This window comes from Acipenser ruthenus, chromosome 27 (genome assembly GCF_902713425.1).
Source record: "Acipenser ruthenus chromosome 27, fAciRut3.2 maternal haplotype, whole genome shotgun sequence".
NCBI classification, from domain to species: domain Eukaryota; kingdom Metazoa; phylum Chordata; class Actinopteri; order Acipenseriformes; family Acipenseridae; genus Acipenser; species Acipenser ruthenus.
In genome coordinates, this window is record NC_081215.1 from 17,383,262 (window position 1) to 17,397,953 (window position 14,692).

At 40.6% G+C, this 14,692-nt stretch overlaps 2 protein-coding genes across 6 annotated transcripts in view; both read right to left on the reverse strand.

Moving 5' to 3' along the window:
- Positions 1–9,340, reverse strand: part of LOC117431991 (solute carrier family 22 member 18-like) — a 47,729-nt gene extending 38,389 nt beyond the window's left edge. The window contains exons 1-5 of the mRNA XM_059001774.1: positions 9,335–9,340; positions 7,483–7,608; positions 5,961–6,058; positions 3,648–3,793; positions 2,994–3,126 (exon numbers count right to left, since the gene is read on the reverse strand). Of these exons, the coding sequence (XP_058857757.1) occupies positions 2,994–3,126; positions 3,648–3,793; positions 5,961–6,058; positions 7,483–7,608; positions 9,335–9,340 (509 nt within the window). The remainder of the gene's footprint in view (positions 1–2,993; positions 3,127–3,647; positions 3,794–5,960; positions 6,059–7,482; positions 7,609–9,334) is intronic.
- Positions 9,341–10,472: 1,132 nt separating this feature from the next.
- The window catches only part of LOC117432464 (oxysterol-binding protein-related protein 5-like), a 92,412-nt gene continuing 88,192 nt past the window's right edge, over positions 10,473–14,692 (reverse strand). For all 5 annotated transcript variants that reach the window (XM_034054410.3, XM_034054409.3, XM_034054415.3 and 2 more), the window contains 2 exons: positions 13,649–13,751; positions 10,473–11,780 (listed from right to left, as the gene is read on the reverse strand). In XM_034054410.3, the coding sequence (XP_033910301.3) occupies positions 11,645–11,780; positions 13,649–13,751 (239 nt within the window). In that variant the 3' untranslated portion in view covers positions 10,473–11,644. The remainder of the gene's footprint in view (positions 11,781–13,648; positions 13,752–14,692) is intronic.

The following is a 14,692-nucleotide window of genomic DNA, read 5'->3' on the forward strand; positions in this document are numbered from 1 at the left end:
ATCTTCCAGAATACATTGTCTTCAGTTACTAGGAAATTGTAAACAAGGAAAACCCAACAAACATGATCCAATCTCTGGCTAGCCCTGTTGTCTTTGTAGCCAATCACAGTAAGAATAAGAAAAAATCAAAGCTACACAGTTTGAAGCGTAAACACCCCAGTCCAGCTACAAATCCAACTGGAACAATCGTCAGAGGCAACCACTTAAAAAATGGTGCCTATAATATTAAACGAACTGTTTTATAACTTATTAATGCATTTCCTTATTTTATTTATCTGTATGGCTTTATATTAAAGTTTTAACTCATTACATGAGTGTAATGAATGTTAAAATAGAAGTAACGTAATTAATTTGCGTCGGTATGATACCTAAAAAAAAATGCGCTGAGCCGATAAAGAACCTTGTAGAACACATGTGTCGTTGTAAAGTAGTTGAAAGTAATATTGCAGTTAAAATGGAAGGCTCTTTTTTTATGCCTATCCCATTACCATTAAAGACTGTACAGCATTAAATCAAGATTACTCATGACTTCATGGTAATGTTGCATTTTACCCCCTGAAAATACATTTTACTCTCTCAGTGTTAAAATTAGAGGGCAAGTTACTCGCAGACCCAAATCCTTATGTGGAGCGCTGGATATGATTATGAATTTTTCTACCGTAATGGAGAATAACGTACAGTAGAAAACTCACTATGGTGCAGCTGATGTCATGAATGGGGTTAGTGATGTGTTGTTGCATACTGCAGGTGAAACTGGCACTCTGGTTGTCTGAAAGATCACCAGCAATATAGAATACACGTGCTTGTGCTTGGTGCCTTTTGTACAACACATTAAATAAGTCACGTATGGACAACCCAGTTCCACAAACGTTTGTGCTGCATACTGAACACGGTTTTCAACGTGTGGATGTTAATTCCATTGAATTCAAGCTAAATAAATGAATAAATAAATAAATAAACAAACAAACAAACAAACAAACAGGGATGGAAATAAGACTCCTATTGCATAGCGGTTTCACCTATTCCAGGTTTTACATAAGCTAAGCCATTAGGTACAGTAAGTGTATAGGTAACAAGCTCAGGTGTGTCTTATTAAACTCATAGTAAAACTCGGAATTGATCAAATTGCTATACAATGGGAGTCTTATTTCCATCCCTGCATTATATATACACTATATTATTGTAATGACTTCTGTATATTATATTCTCTTCTGAGAGGCTTGTTTTCAATAGAATTCAAGGAGCTGCTGTTGGAAGAAGTACAACCATACCTACACACCGTACAGTAAATACTGAACAACATTGCCCCTAGAGGACAGACCCAGTCACTCAGTTTCTCTACAAGTGCTGTGGCTCCTGCCATGCAATGCAACCTACTTTCCAAAACACACATTGCTCCAGATTCTGCCATACTACAGAGCTTTACTACTTCTAGTTGAAATACACACATATCCCGACATGAAGTGAAAAATGTTCTCAGCACAAAACACAGCAGTAATCATAAAATCATTTTCTCTAGCCTGCAAGTGTATAGAAACCAAATCCTCAGCCCTCACCAACACTAACACTGCTTCTTTGTATTTTGATGTCTTTATTTATTGTTCCATAGGGCCATCTACAGGAGAAAATAAATAAAGTGAATGTTTTACTTTCAGATGCAGTACACCCTGGCTCATTCAAAAAGCTGGGACTGGACTTTGTTTAGAGTAATGATTTGTTCAGAGTACTTATGTTTTCTTTACAACATTTACCACAAGAAGATGAGAAGGTATAGGCTATTCCATAAAAGCTGCAATGAATCTTTATTCTACTCTAATTTGATATGAGTCATACCTAATGTTTTAACTATAGTGCCTGTTGATGAACATTCATTTTACTTAATTTTTTCTAAATAGCTTCTTTACTTGTCATGATTGTTTTTAGTTTAATCTGGACACTGTCAGTGAATTGAACAGACTACAGTAGTGAAGCCTTGGGACCAGCAGCAGTGAATCATGTATTAACCTGTGCTGATCAGCACTATAAATGACTGGGTGGCATATTTGTTCTGCATTTTACCCCAGAAAAATGAGTTTCTGCCATTGTGTCTGCCCACATAGATACCACATTTAGGGGTAGATGTAAGTATAGATATAAGTATAGGCAGGGTCTTCTTCGTCTTGCCCTTCTCCTCCGAACATATTCCTGTCTCTCCTCAACAAGAGCCAAGCGTCGCCGCATCAGGAAGTGTACCGCAGCAACCATCCTAAAGCCACTGACAGGTCTCTGCAGGTGTGTGCTTTTATACAGCTCTTAGTTACTCGCTTCTGCAATGGTCTGCACCTTGTAAGAAGAGGTGTAACATGTTTTTGGAGGGTCAGCAATTGCCTAGGTGCACCCGCTTAGTATCCAGATCCCTCCCAATTCCATGCTCTTTTCTTCATTTGAATGCATTTCTATAGAATTGTAATGGAGTAATGATGGCAAAGTGCAAATCTGATAGCAATCACTTTGTGCGTATCCTTACATCTACCCCTCAATGTGATTTCATGGCTGTTTTGTGTATCCCAGCTAGTCATACTGCATTGTAGTAAACAGGGGTCATTCGGGGTGCCAGTACACTTGGGGACATTGCTTATACAATTCGTGGTTGTAGAGGAGACAATTATCTATTCAGCAAGAAGGTCATTAGCAAGGGTCTGACTGGGGTTAAACATAAACAATAACCCTACTGTAGTTGCTCATCATTCTTTGAAAACGGACAGCATTGCTCCTGTGAGATGGTTTGCTTATTAAAATCACTGTCATATATTTGAAGAGCGGATGATTATCAGTCAGGGATACCAAAAACGGGCAACTAACATCCCACCCCCCGGCACCACAAAACAGCAGGAGGGAGGCCCCAATCACTCTGAACACTACTGTAGCACACTGATGCATGACACTTGTTAGGGATTTCCACTGGCTCTCCAGCAGTGAATCACACAGCGTAATGAAAGACCCCAGCCCCCTACCCGTATCGTGTGCTGAGGGAGCCCCCGAGCGATGAGCCCATGATCATGCCCACCCCCAAGCACAGCCCCAGTCTACCCAGAGCACTGGCTCGATTCCCTGGCTCAGTCAGGTCTGTCACGACCATCTGCACGCCTGCAGAGAGGAATGGAGAAGGAGACAGTTTACTTAGAGGTGTAAGCTTTTAGAAGCATTCGCAAAAAAGTTTTTTACAGTATTATTATTATTATTTATTTCTTAGCAGACGCCCTTATCCAGGGCGACTTACAATTGTAACAAGATATCACATTATACATTATTTCACATTATACAGAAATCACATTATTTTTACATACAATTACCCATTTATACAGTTGGGTTTTTACTGGGGCAATCTAGGTAAAGTACCTTGCTCAAGGGTACAGCAGCAGTGTCCCCCACTGGGGATTGAACCGACAACCCTCCGGTCAGGAGTCCAGAGCCCTAACCACTACTCCACACTGCTGCTCAGTATAAATCAATACCATTAATAAAAATACTATACCAATGTAACAGAGTCATTGTGTCTTGTAATACACACACAGTCAGTAGGCTGTAAGATCACTGCAGGCAGCCAGGACACACTGATTCGACGTGACCAGTCTGCATGGTATTATTCTGGAGAAGCTTGTGACTACCTGGCATTCCATGCATGAATACGGCAGGCAGCTTGGAGATGAAGAGAAGAGGCACATTCGTGGCGCAGCCCAGGATCATGAAGTATACAGCTGAAGACAAGCTGGACAGGGTGAGGGCAGCGCGAGCGCCATGCAGATCCGCAAACCTGCAGCAGAATTAAAGCATCAATGAGTAACAGCATGATTAATGAGCAACACCACTACCTGAGGACCAGCATGATCAATGAGTAACACCACTACCTGAGGACCAGCATGATCAATGAGTAACACCACTACCTGAGGACCAGCATGATCAATGAGTAACACCACTACCTGAGGACCAGCATGATCAATGAGTAACACCACTACCTGAGCACAAGCATGATCAATGAGCAACACCACTACCTGAGGACCAGCATGATCAATGAGTAACACCACTACCTGAGGACCAGCATGATCAATGAGTAACACCACTACCCGAGGACCAGCATGATCAATGAGTAACACCACTACCTGAGGACCAGCATGATCAATGAGCAACACCACTACCAATGAGTAACAGCACTACCTGAGGACCAGCATGATCAATGAGTAACACCACTACCTGAGGACCAGCATGATCAATGAGCAACACCACTACCTGAGCACCAGCATGATCAATGAGTAACAGCACTACCTGAGGACCAGCATGATCAATGAGCAACACCACTACCTGAGCACCAGCATGATCAATGAGTAACACCACTACAAATGAGCAACACCACTACCTGAGCACCAGCGTGATCAATGAGTAACAGCACTACCTGAGGAACAGCATGATCAATGAGCAACACCACTACCTGAGGACCAGCATGATCAATGAGTAACACCACTACCTGAGCACAAGCATGATCAATGAGCAACACCACTACCTGAGGACCAGCATGATCAATGAGTAACACCACTACCTGAGGACCAGCATGATCAATGAGTAACACCACTACCCGAGGACCAGCATGATCAATGAGTAACACCACTACCTGAGGACCAGCATGATCAATGAGCAACACCACTACCAATGAGTAACAGCACTACCTGAGGACCAGTATGATCAATGAGTAACAGCACTACCTGAGGAGCAGCATGATCAATGAGCAACACCACTACCTGAGGACCAGCATGATCAATGAGTAACACCACTACCTGAGCACAAGCATGATCAATGAGCAACACCACTACCTGAGGACCAGCATGATCAATGAGTAACACCACTACCTGAGGACCAGCATGATCAATGAGCAACAGCACTACCTGAGCACCAGCATGATCAATGAGCAACACCACTGAGGACCAGCATGATCAATGAGCAACACCACTACCTGAGGACCAGCATGATCAATGAGTAACAGCACCACCTGAGCACAAGCATGATCAATGAGCAACACCAATACCTGAGGACCAGCATGATCAATGAGCAACACCACTACCTGAGGACCAGCATGATCAATGAGCAACACCACTACCTGAGGACCAGCATGATCAATGCGTAACACCACTACCTGAGGACCAGCATGATCAATGAGTAACACCACTACCTGAGGACCAGCATGATCAATGCGTAACACCACTACCTGAGGATCAGCATGATCAATGAGCAACACCACTACCAATGAGTAACAGCACTACCTGAGGACCATCATGATCAATGAGCAACACCACTACCTGAGCACAAGCATGATCAATGAGTAACACCACTACCTGAGCACAAGCATGATCAATGAGCAACACCACTACCTGAGGACCAGCATGATCAATGAGTAACACCACTACAAATGAGCAACAGCACTACCTGAGCACCAGCATGATCAATGAGTAACACCACTACAAATGAGCAACACCACTACCTGAGCAAAAGCATGATCAATGAGTAACAGCACTACCTGAGGACCAGCATGATCAATGAGTAACACCACTACCTGAGGACCAGCATGATCAATGAGAAACAGCACTACCTGAGGACCAGCATGATCAATGAGTAACAGCACTACCTGAGGACCAGCATGATCAATGAGTAACAGCACTACCTGAGGACCAACATGATCAATGAGTAACACCACTACCTGAGGACCAGCATGATCAATGAGCAACACCACTACCAATGAGTAACAGCACTACCCGAGTACCAGTATGATCAATGAGAAAAACCACTACCAATGAGTAACACCACTACCTGAGGACCAGCATGATCAGTGAGTAACGCCACTACCTGAGCACCAGCATGATCAATGAGTAACACCACTACCTGAGCACCAGCATGATACATTAACTAAATTTGCTTCGGGTTATTTTGCTTACCTGCCAAAGACAGGTCCACCCAAAAGCTGAATTATTCCTACTGTGGTTTGCAGGTACCCAAACCAGATGGTATCGAACCCCAGCCGTTTTGCCAAATACTGTGAGAAAAAACACATTGAATTAAGAAGCACAATGGTTAATTATTTTAGAATACTTGAATTTTTAAGTTTCACTCATTAATGGCATGTAGCAATACTAAAATAAACTTTCAAATCTTATAAAAGCACTAATCTTTTTCGATGGCAGGGTCTCTACGCATCTTAGAAAGTTGTCAATCTCTCGCCACAGTCATTATTTATGTGATGTAGCACGCACATACCATCATGTTCCATGCTCTACAGGAAGTGTGTATCTAAAACATTGTACAACTTTAAAAGGACAGGCCAGTAAAAATCCAATTTGTGACGTAACCTCACGCAACTTTCTAATATAACTGAAGGCCATGTCAAGTCTTCTCCACTGGCACATCCGACCCGTGAGGGCTCGGTACGGTATGGTATGGTACGGGTGGTTTTCCGCTGGCTATTTGTTGAGCCGAGCTAGAACCAAACCATGAAACTCTGGCCTCACAAGACATCTGAATCCACCTGCGCACCGAGCAGAGCCAGGAGCGGGATTAAGGTTTTTCGTAATTACATTGCGTCAGTCAGTACACTCCAGAAAGAAAAACAACATGGCGGGCAGCGAGTGTGATGAGAGAAGAGGACAGCCTTGGGACGCTGAGGCAGTGCAGGCTTTAGTTTCTCTGTGGGCAGACAGAAGCGTTCAGGAAGATCTGGCATCAGAAATGAGAAAGTTTATGCCTGAATTTCTGACGACTTGAAGTAAATGGACATAAAACCACGGGTACAGTACACTTAACTCACACACTCAAAAACACAAAATTCTACCAAATTTCTCATCCTTGACCTTTATTATATTAATAAAAAGGAAAACAATGCAGAACATAAAACAATTCTAAACTTATTTACAACTTGCTTATATTCCATATCATTAATATTAATATATATGTATTCGAATGGTTCTGAAAAAAAGAAATCTCCCCACATTATACTATACGTTTACCACAATAGCTTGCCAGCCTTCCCCCCCCCCCCCCCCCCCCCATTTATTTTTTATTTTTTATAAAAAGCATTTGTATTGTAACCTGATACATTTTTTTATTTAATTTACAGACAAGAGCAGGTAATTCAGCCCTCAGAACATATCCGGCATATGCAGAATTATTGCCACGCTCAGTTCCAGTTGTTCTGTTCCAGGCTGCCAGTACTGTTCTTTATGGGCAATGAAAAGCAAATAAAGGCTATTCAAAACAATAGTTTAAGCAACCAAGAGCGTAGAACAACTGGATTTGAGTTAGCTGTACACCAGTTACAGTAAGGATGGATCTAGAATAGCTGATGACTGCCTATGGGTACTCTGTCATGAATATTCTGTATAACATGTGCTCATTCTAAATGGAATGCAATGCTTTTTTGGGGTACACTGTTACATCAAACAACATCAGGTCTATGTTACTTACAGGTGTAATGGAAAACTGGGCAAACAGAGAGGTAATTTCCAGAACCAAGATTAGATATGCAATGCGAATAACCTTCTGCATCCTGCCAGCTTGACCTGAGCTGCTCTCCTCTACTGTCTTCACTGCCTCTTAGCTCTCAGTCTCAGGGGCTGGAATTAAAAAGGATGTTTTTAGAAAGGTTGTTTGAATAATGCTTTATTGGCATAGTGTCACATGAAACCTTGCATTACAAAGAAAACTGAGCCTTTGAAATAGCAAGACAGGTTTTGTTTGGATTAGGTGACATCAAATTAGGGAATTAAATGCATAGTAAAGCCTGGAATGGTTCAAACCGCTTTGCATTAATGGGAGTCCTATTTCCATTCCTGTATGAACAGGGATATGCAGCAGTCAAAAAACATAAGGGCCATTCTTGGGGTTACCATATGGCTCAAGATTAACCGGACGCTTTGAGACAGACCGGAATTTCAAAATTCCTCCTAAATTGAAAGTAGTTCACGTATAAATGAGCTCCACCTTTGCTGAGATTAATCCTGCTGTGGTGGAATTGCTTGGGCGCAGCAAACAATTCACACTGATCAGCTGCTTCTGATCAGATCTTAATGAACGAATAGCTAATTTATCGATAGAGCAACGAGATGATGATGAAATTGTATTTGCAGAATAATATGGGCGATTGAATTTTAACAAACAGAAAAAAATAGCGACTGGCTGCAATTCATTCTTGGTATAATACAATTATTTGACGCGCATGCGGGTATTTAAGCACCATTATTAATTGTAGCTAAGGATGGTTCATTTACACCTTCATTTATTTCAATTCAGGGGCAAGTTTGAAATCCCGTTCTGTCTCACAGCGTCCGGTTAATCTGGAGCCACATGGTAACCCTAGCCATTCCATATAGTATCCTCATTTCTGTTCGATTGTCTTGAATCATGCTTTAAAATGATATCATCTCCCAAAAGGAAATACAATGAGGTCAAAGGTCAAATTGAGCAGGTTTTTTTTATTTTTATTTTTTTACCACCATCAGACACTTTCTTGCAATGTGAGGCAGGAGTTACACAGACCACCTGTCCTGGCACCACTTTCTCAATCGCATGTGGTTAATATCATTAACAACACAGTTTGTTAAAAGTAATATTGTCACTGAAGTTAAAGCTTTTGCACTAGTTTGTTTCAGCAGTGCATGGTGCTTGCATCTAACCAGCATTGCAATCACTAGTTTCCACACAGTTAAAAGCACACCCTGTCTGGACTTTACACTTAACTTGCATTGATTGATTTCAATGTGTTCTCCTTTACAAGTACAGTAACGTTTTAACCTTTAAATCTTCCCGGAGAAATCTGCTGACACGAACGACTGTTGTAAATTCAAAATGTAGACCTATCTGTGACAGTGGATCATACAGAGAGAAGGGTATCCCTCCGATACTCTCAATAGCACGTGGTAATAGTATAGAATTAATTATATATATATATATATATATATATATATATATATATATATATATATATTATTGTCACAATTTAATATGTAAGACGTAGAGATAATGCGTCCATACACAACCAGATTATCTTATTTCTACATTGGTCAAAAACGTCTTTTTTCATTATAATTGAATAAATACCTTAAATACCTTATGCTTTGACAAAGCAACCAAGTCATAAACAATTAAACAAGCTATGGATTAATACACTATGCCATGCTGTTGCTGGACAATTACAGTGAAGTACAACAACACGGCTTCGAACTTTTCCAGGCTGATGTAGACTAAACCCTCCCTCTTAAATCACGCACTTCCCCGTATATTTTCTGAACAAGCAAATAACCGCTGCACTGTAGCACACCTGCATCTTTATTCTGATGGTGCTGTTTGTACGCAATGGTTTCACCAGGCAAATTATTTGGCGCACCTTTTGAGTTGTACTTTACATGCATAAATACTTTATGCACCAGAAGACTAACATACTGTGTTCACAGAACTCCTTGGATGGTGACGTTCTCGGCGAGCTCATGAAACACCCTTACCGGATCTTGATCACACAAAAAAAAAATATATTTTTTTACAGTGCATCGCCTGGGTAAGTCTTACACTGTGAATCTAATACTCACGAATGAGGGGCTATGGCACTAGCTACAGCCTTCACAGTTCTTACTTCCGCCTCAATCCTGACCTGAAGATTCCTTCCATTACATCCATCTATCCTCAAAAATAAAATACCAATAAAACAACGGCGTTATCCTACGAGACAAACACATTTTACAATTAAAGCCCCGCAGCGCCTGAAGTATTTGACATGCAGTCATACAGCTTCACCATCACAATACATTTCGATAATTAAAAAAAAACATTTTATTGGGTTGTATAACTTATTTCATATTATAGGTTGAAAAAAATACACAAATGGCAACCCATAACCCTATATTGATAATTTACCACCCCCCCCCCCCCCCCTCCAAAAAAAAGACCAGTAATATAGTAAAGCCATTTGAGGTTTGAGGCAGGAAACTCTAAATGCACCTGCAAAATATCTAATTTGGGCGATTGGAAAATCATTGCAACCATCATCACAAGTCAAGCATATATTGGACTAAGGAGCAAACTCCCATGTGTATTAATCTTCACATCAATACTATTCAAGCCAGGAACATTTAAACCTACCTACCCTAAATATGAAATGTACATGCCAGACATATTTTTACAACTCATAACCAGCGATTAGACATTGATTTGGAAGATAAGTTTCTAGCCTGAACACGAGTTTCAAAAATGTACTTTTAGATTTGAAAATATTTGTAATTAGTTTGGCTACTACTTATGCTGCATTCAAATGATTCATTGATGTTGTTTGCGAAATTTAGAGGAGTCTGTACTGGTGATTTTTTGCCACCCCTGAATACTAAAACATTGATTAAGGTAGTTCACTACAGGACAGTATATGATATCCATGAAAATGGAAATTACAAAAACAACAGAAGTCCCCATACTTTAGAAAAAATACAATTTATTTTCTATTACTGTCTATGGGTAAACGCCCAAATTAATATAGTTCATGAAAAATTGTACAGCTTGTATTTATCCCATGGCAAACACATCCCACCAGTTATGCATAAGACAGTAGCAAAAACATGGAGTGCTAACTTCTGACATAGTTTCTATGTATGTGGGGTGATAACGATGTGCACTAAGTACAGCGACCTACCTTAATTTTAACATGTATAAAGAAGTATTAAAAAACATGGAATAAAAAAAGCAAAACAATGGCACACATTTCCAACACCGGTCACAAACAGAAAATCATGAAGAAAAAAAAAAAATCAAGAAAGTCATTCAGTAAAATTTTAATGTAGTACTTTACAATTATTAAGCACAAACTCTGCCGAACTGCAACTTTCTAATTTTACAAGTAATGTAGCTTTGCCTTGTGGAAAAAAAGTATAAAAAAAAAATGCAGGGCTGGCTTGCAACTGAGCTTGTAGTGAAGAGACAACCACCGAATTAACACAGCGTGCCAGTGGCTACAGATCACCAACAGAGAAGTTAAGGCAGTCTGGGTCTGAGCAGGGAGAGAAAGATCCATCTTCCAGTCTTTCCTGTACACGTCCAACACACGTCTCAAGAAAAACAGCCTTTAAAACATCCACATCTCCACAGCGTGTCCCCCCCCAACTGCCTCATTACTACACATTTCAAATTGTAAACATGTACTCTTTTAAAGATTATTAGAAATACTGATTTGGTAATTCGTTATTACAACAAGACCTATTTGATATATACATACAGAATATATATATATTAAAAAAAAGAGAATTGCACAAGTCCGTTTTTGGCTTTAGCGTTAAGGCCAACATATAGGGGTGGTGTTTTTTTTTGTATAGGTGACTGGGTGGGACAGAAGAGGCATTAAAAAAGTGCCTTTACGACAACATTAATAGTCCTGCAACCTATGACGTATATAATAATGTATTTATTAATTTTATTATTATTATTATTATTATTATTATTATTATTATTATTATTATTATTTATATTCTTCAATATCAGTTTTTCAAAGTGCTTGGTGCCTCTTCCGACTCTTGTGTTGGCATTCCAAAGCTGACTGGTGGTGACGGATGTGTTTTGATCATTTATTGCTCAGTGTGGGGCCTTTTCTTTTTCATTTGAAGATGTAGTTTATGAAGAGTTGAAACACAAGCAGGACGCAGATTATAAACCAGTAGCGACAGTTCAGGATGAAGTTGTCCCAGGAGTTTCTCCTCTGGATTACTTGGCGGGTCAGTGCATTGAGGTTCCTGTAAATACAGACACACACACACAAAACACAAAAATGTTGTATTATACAAATCACTTTTTTTTTTTTTTTTTTTTTTTTTACACAGAATATACTGTTGTCAATGTGAGGGGCAATTGCCTTGGCTACAGGCAGGCAGGTGCCATTAGTGCATCATAGATCTGAAAGCGAGAGAGTGAGAGAGTGAGAGAGAGAGAGTGAGTGAGAGAGAGAGAGAGAGAGAGAGAGAGAGAGAGAGGATCCCAGTTGCTGGGAGACTGGGCACCTCTAAGATGTGTGCCTCTACGAAGACCCTCGATTTATGGAGGCCTTCGTTAGAGACGAGCTGTAGTCCCGTGGGATGATGGATTAGAAGCCCTCCTTGGGACCAAAGTTGATACCTCGCCTGTGGGGAGTTTGGGAACTCGGTGGTATGCTGCCCCCTCCAATATCAGGAGGAGGCGCTACCTGCCCGAAAGAGGAAGAGGAGGGATGGCCGTTCCCGGAGGTGAGTAAAGAAAGAGCCGATACCATCTCCAGGGCCAGAGGGAGAAACCCTGCTCTCTCCAGGGCCAGAGGGAGAAGCCAGAAGGAAGGGAACTTCTACCGGCTTGAATTGGAAGTGCAACAGCCATGTCACCCTCGGCAGCCGCTCCATATGCTGCGGAGTGTACGGTGGAAACCAGTTGCAATAGCTCCCAGATCGCTGCACTGCCAGGCACAGGTTGGTCACTTGGTCTCCTGCCCCACTCACCCTGCTGACCCAGATGTCACTGCATGGTCGTCGGGCTAGCGCCGCCCTGTCTGCATCGACCAGGTCCCGTTGCCGGTCCTTGGTCTCCTGGTGGAGGCCCGCCTTCTAACCCACCCACAAGAAGAAAAACTGGCTAGTGGGGAAATGACTGGGTTTAAAAAAGGGGGGGCGATTGCAGCCATGTGTGTGTTGCACAAGGTGGCAGGGCAAAAGCCCTGCGTGTAAATAGTGTGTTGTGTTTAAATAGGAGTTCTTATTTTTTTTATGTAAGTTTGGCAGTGATGGGGTTAAATACATCCCTGACAACAAGCACATGTATATAAATGAAAGACAATCCTTTGTTTTGTGGAGTAGTTTGGAAGGAATGTCCAGTAAGGCACAGCTCAGCCTGCACAATCAGAAGCATTTAATTTGAAAGACTGTGTTTTTGTTTGATTTCTGTAAATGCTTTAACTGCAGCTTCCTGACAGAGTCTCATTCCTGACGCTACCCTGTCACAGTAAGACATTTAAAAAGAAAGTGAAAATGTACTAATAAGCATAGATACAGATATGGCCAAAAGTTTTGCAGCCCCTAGAATTTGAGGATTGAGACATAATACAAACCATATGAACATAATTTAGATATTTTATTGAACATCATGTCATCAAATAAACTAGAAAATGATATCGCAAGAGTCTACCGGAAGCCATAATAGTAGTATAATATTTCATGTTAGATTTCGTAAGGTCACATTTTTTAATTTGTTAGTTTTTTGTTAAGTATGTGGAAACCTACAAAGCGGTATATATGGTAATTCAATATATTAACGTAACATTATTCAGCAGGTTCCATTAGACTCTATGAAGCAAAGTTAGTTAATTCTATAGGGTGATGCAAAACATTTAGCCAGCGCTGTATGCATTATCATCATAGTCAATATTTAGGCACTTCTCATTTACATGTAAAATCGTCGCAGGGATATTTTCTGCTTGAAAAACGACATTTTCTTGAAAACTATTTACACATTTATTGCAAGGTTTTATAAAAAAGTAAACCAAACATCAAGAAATAATATTTCCTTGTCAAACTGAACATGGACTGCCAGACGCTGCAGCTTTAGCCCTGTACAAAACAAGCTCCAGGTTCTGCCATACCTCTGCATTTCCAGCTGTGTCCTCTGTATTGATGCTACGGTTGCCTCAATGTCTGGCATGTCACTTTCCTCTTTGATACATTTCGTGCCTGAGCTTCGACAACCTGAGAAGAAAAAGATGCACAGACAATGTAATGCCACAGCTTGTAAGAGTTCATATGAAAAACAACGCAGGTTATGCTAGATCAATCCATTATTGTAGGTAAATACTAGAGCAGTGGTACTCCATCAGTCAATTCCAACCCAGGTCAGCAATTGTTTAATTGAACTGTTTAGGATTAAACCTACTAAATAACAGTTTGGAATAATGTACTACACTATTCATTTAATTAGCAAATATGTTAGCACCATCTCAAACTAGATCAACCAGTTTACGCTTGTAAAAACAAAAGTTTTCCTTAAATGATGGATGGCCTGACAGACAGGGGCCTTTGTATAAGCGGTTCTCTAGCTACACATACAAATGAAAGCATCACAGATCTACGCATGTAAAGACTGATGGATAACTATCTCCAACTATCCCACAGATTCTGATGCTAAAGAATGTCCCAACCACGTTTCATCAGAATCAGAGAAGCGGTTCTATAGTGGTGCAAGTTCTGCTGGAATGCTCCAAGTCCCTTGATAAGTCTGGAAGGCAGAATGAATGCTGTAGTTTACTGAGCGGATCAAACCACACTGCAAAGCTGCATTTGTAAACTAATGGCGATGGCTACTTTCAGTAATACACCCATCCACTTTATTTCAAACTTTGCTGATAGGGTAAATACTACAGATGCAACAACTGATTAATTGATTATTAAAAATCGCCATGACTTTCACTGATCGATTAATGGTGTGGTGCCATACTTGGAGCCTCATGTCTCATCTATATATTATATTACTAGAACATGCATGTTCTCACTTGAAGGCTTTCCTGAAGAGTCTGCATTGTTCTGCTTCTTGCTTTTTAGGCATACAGTTTTCTCAGTGCACTTACTATGTATAATATATGCACACATGCATGTTGTATTTTATGAAGTCTACACAGCAGTTGTTGAGTGAT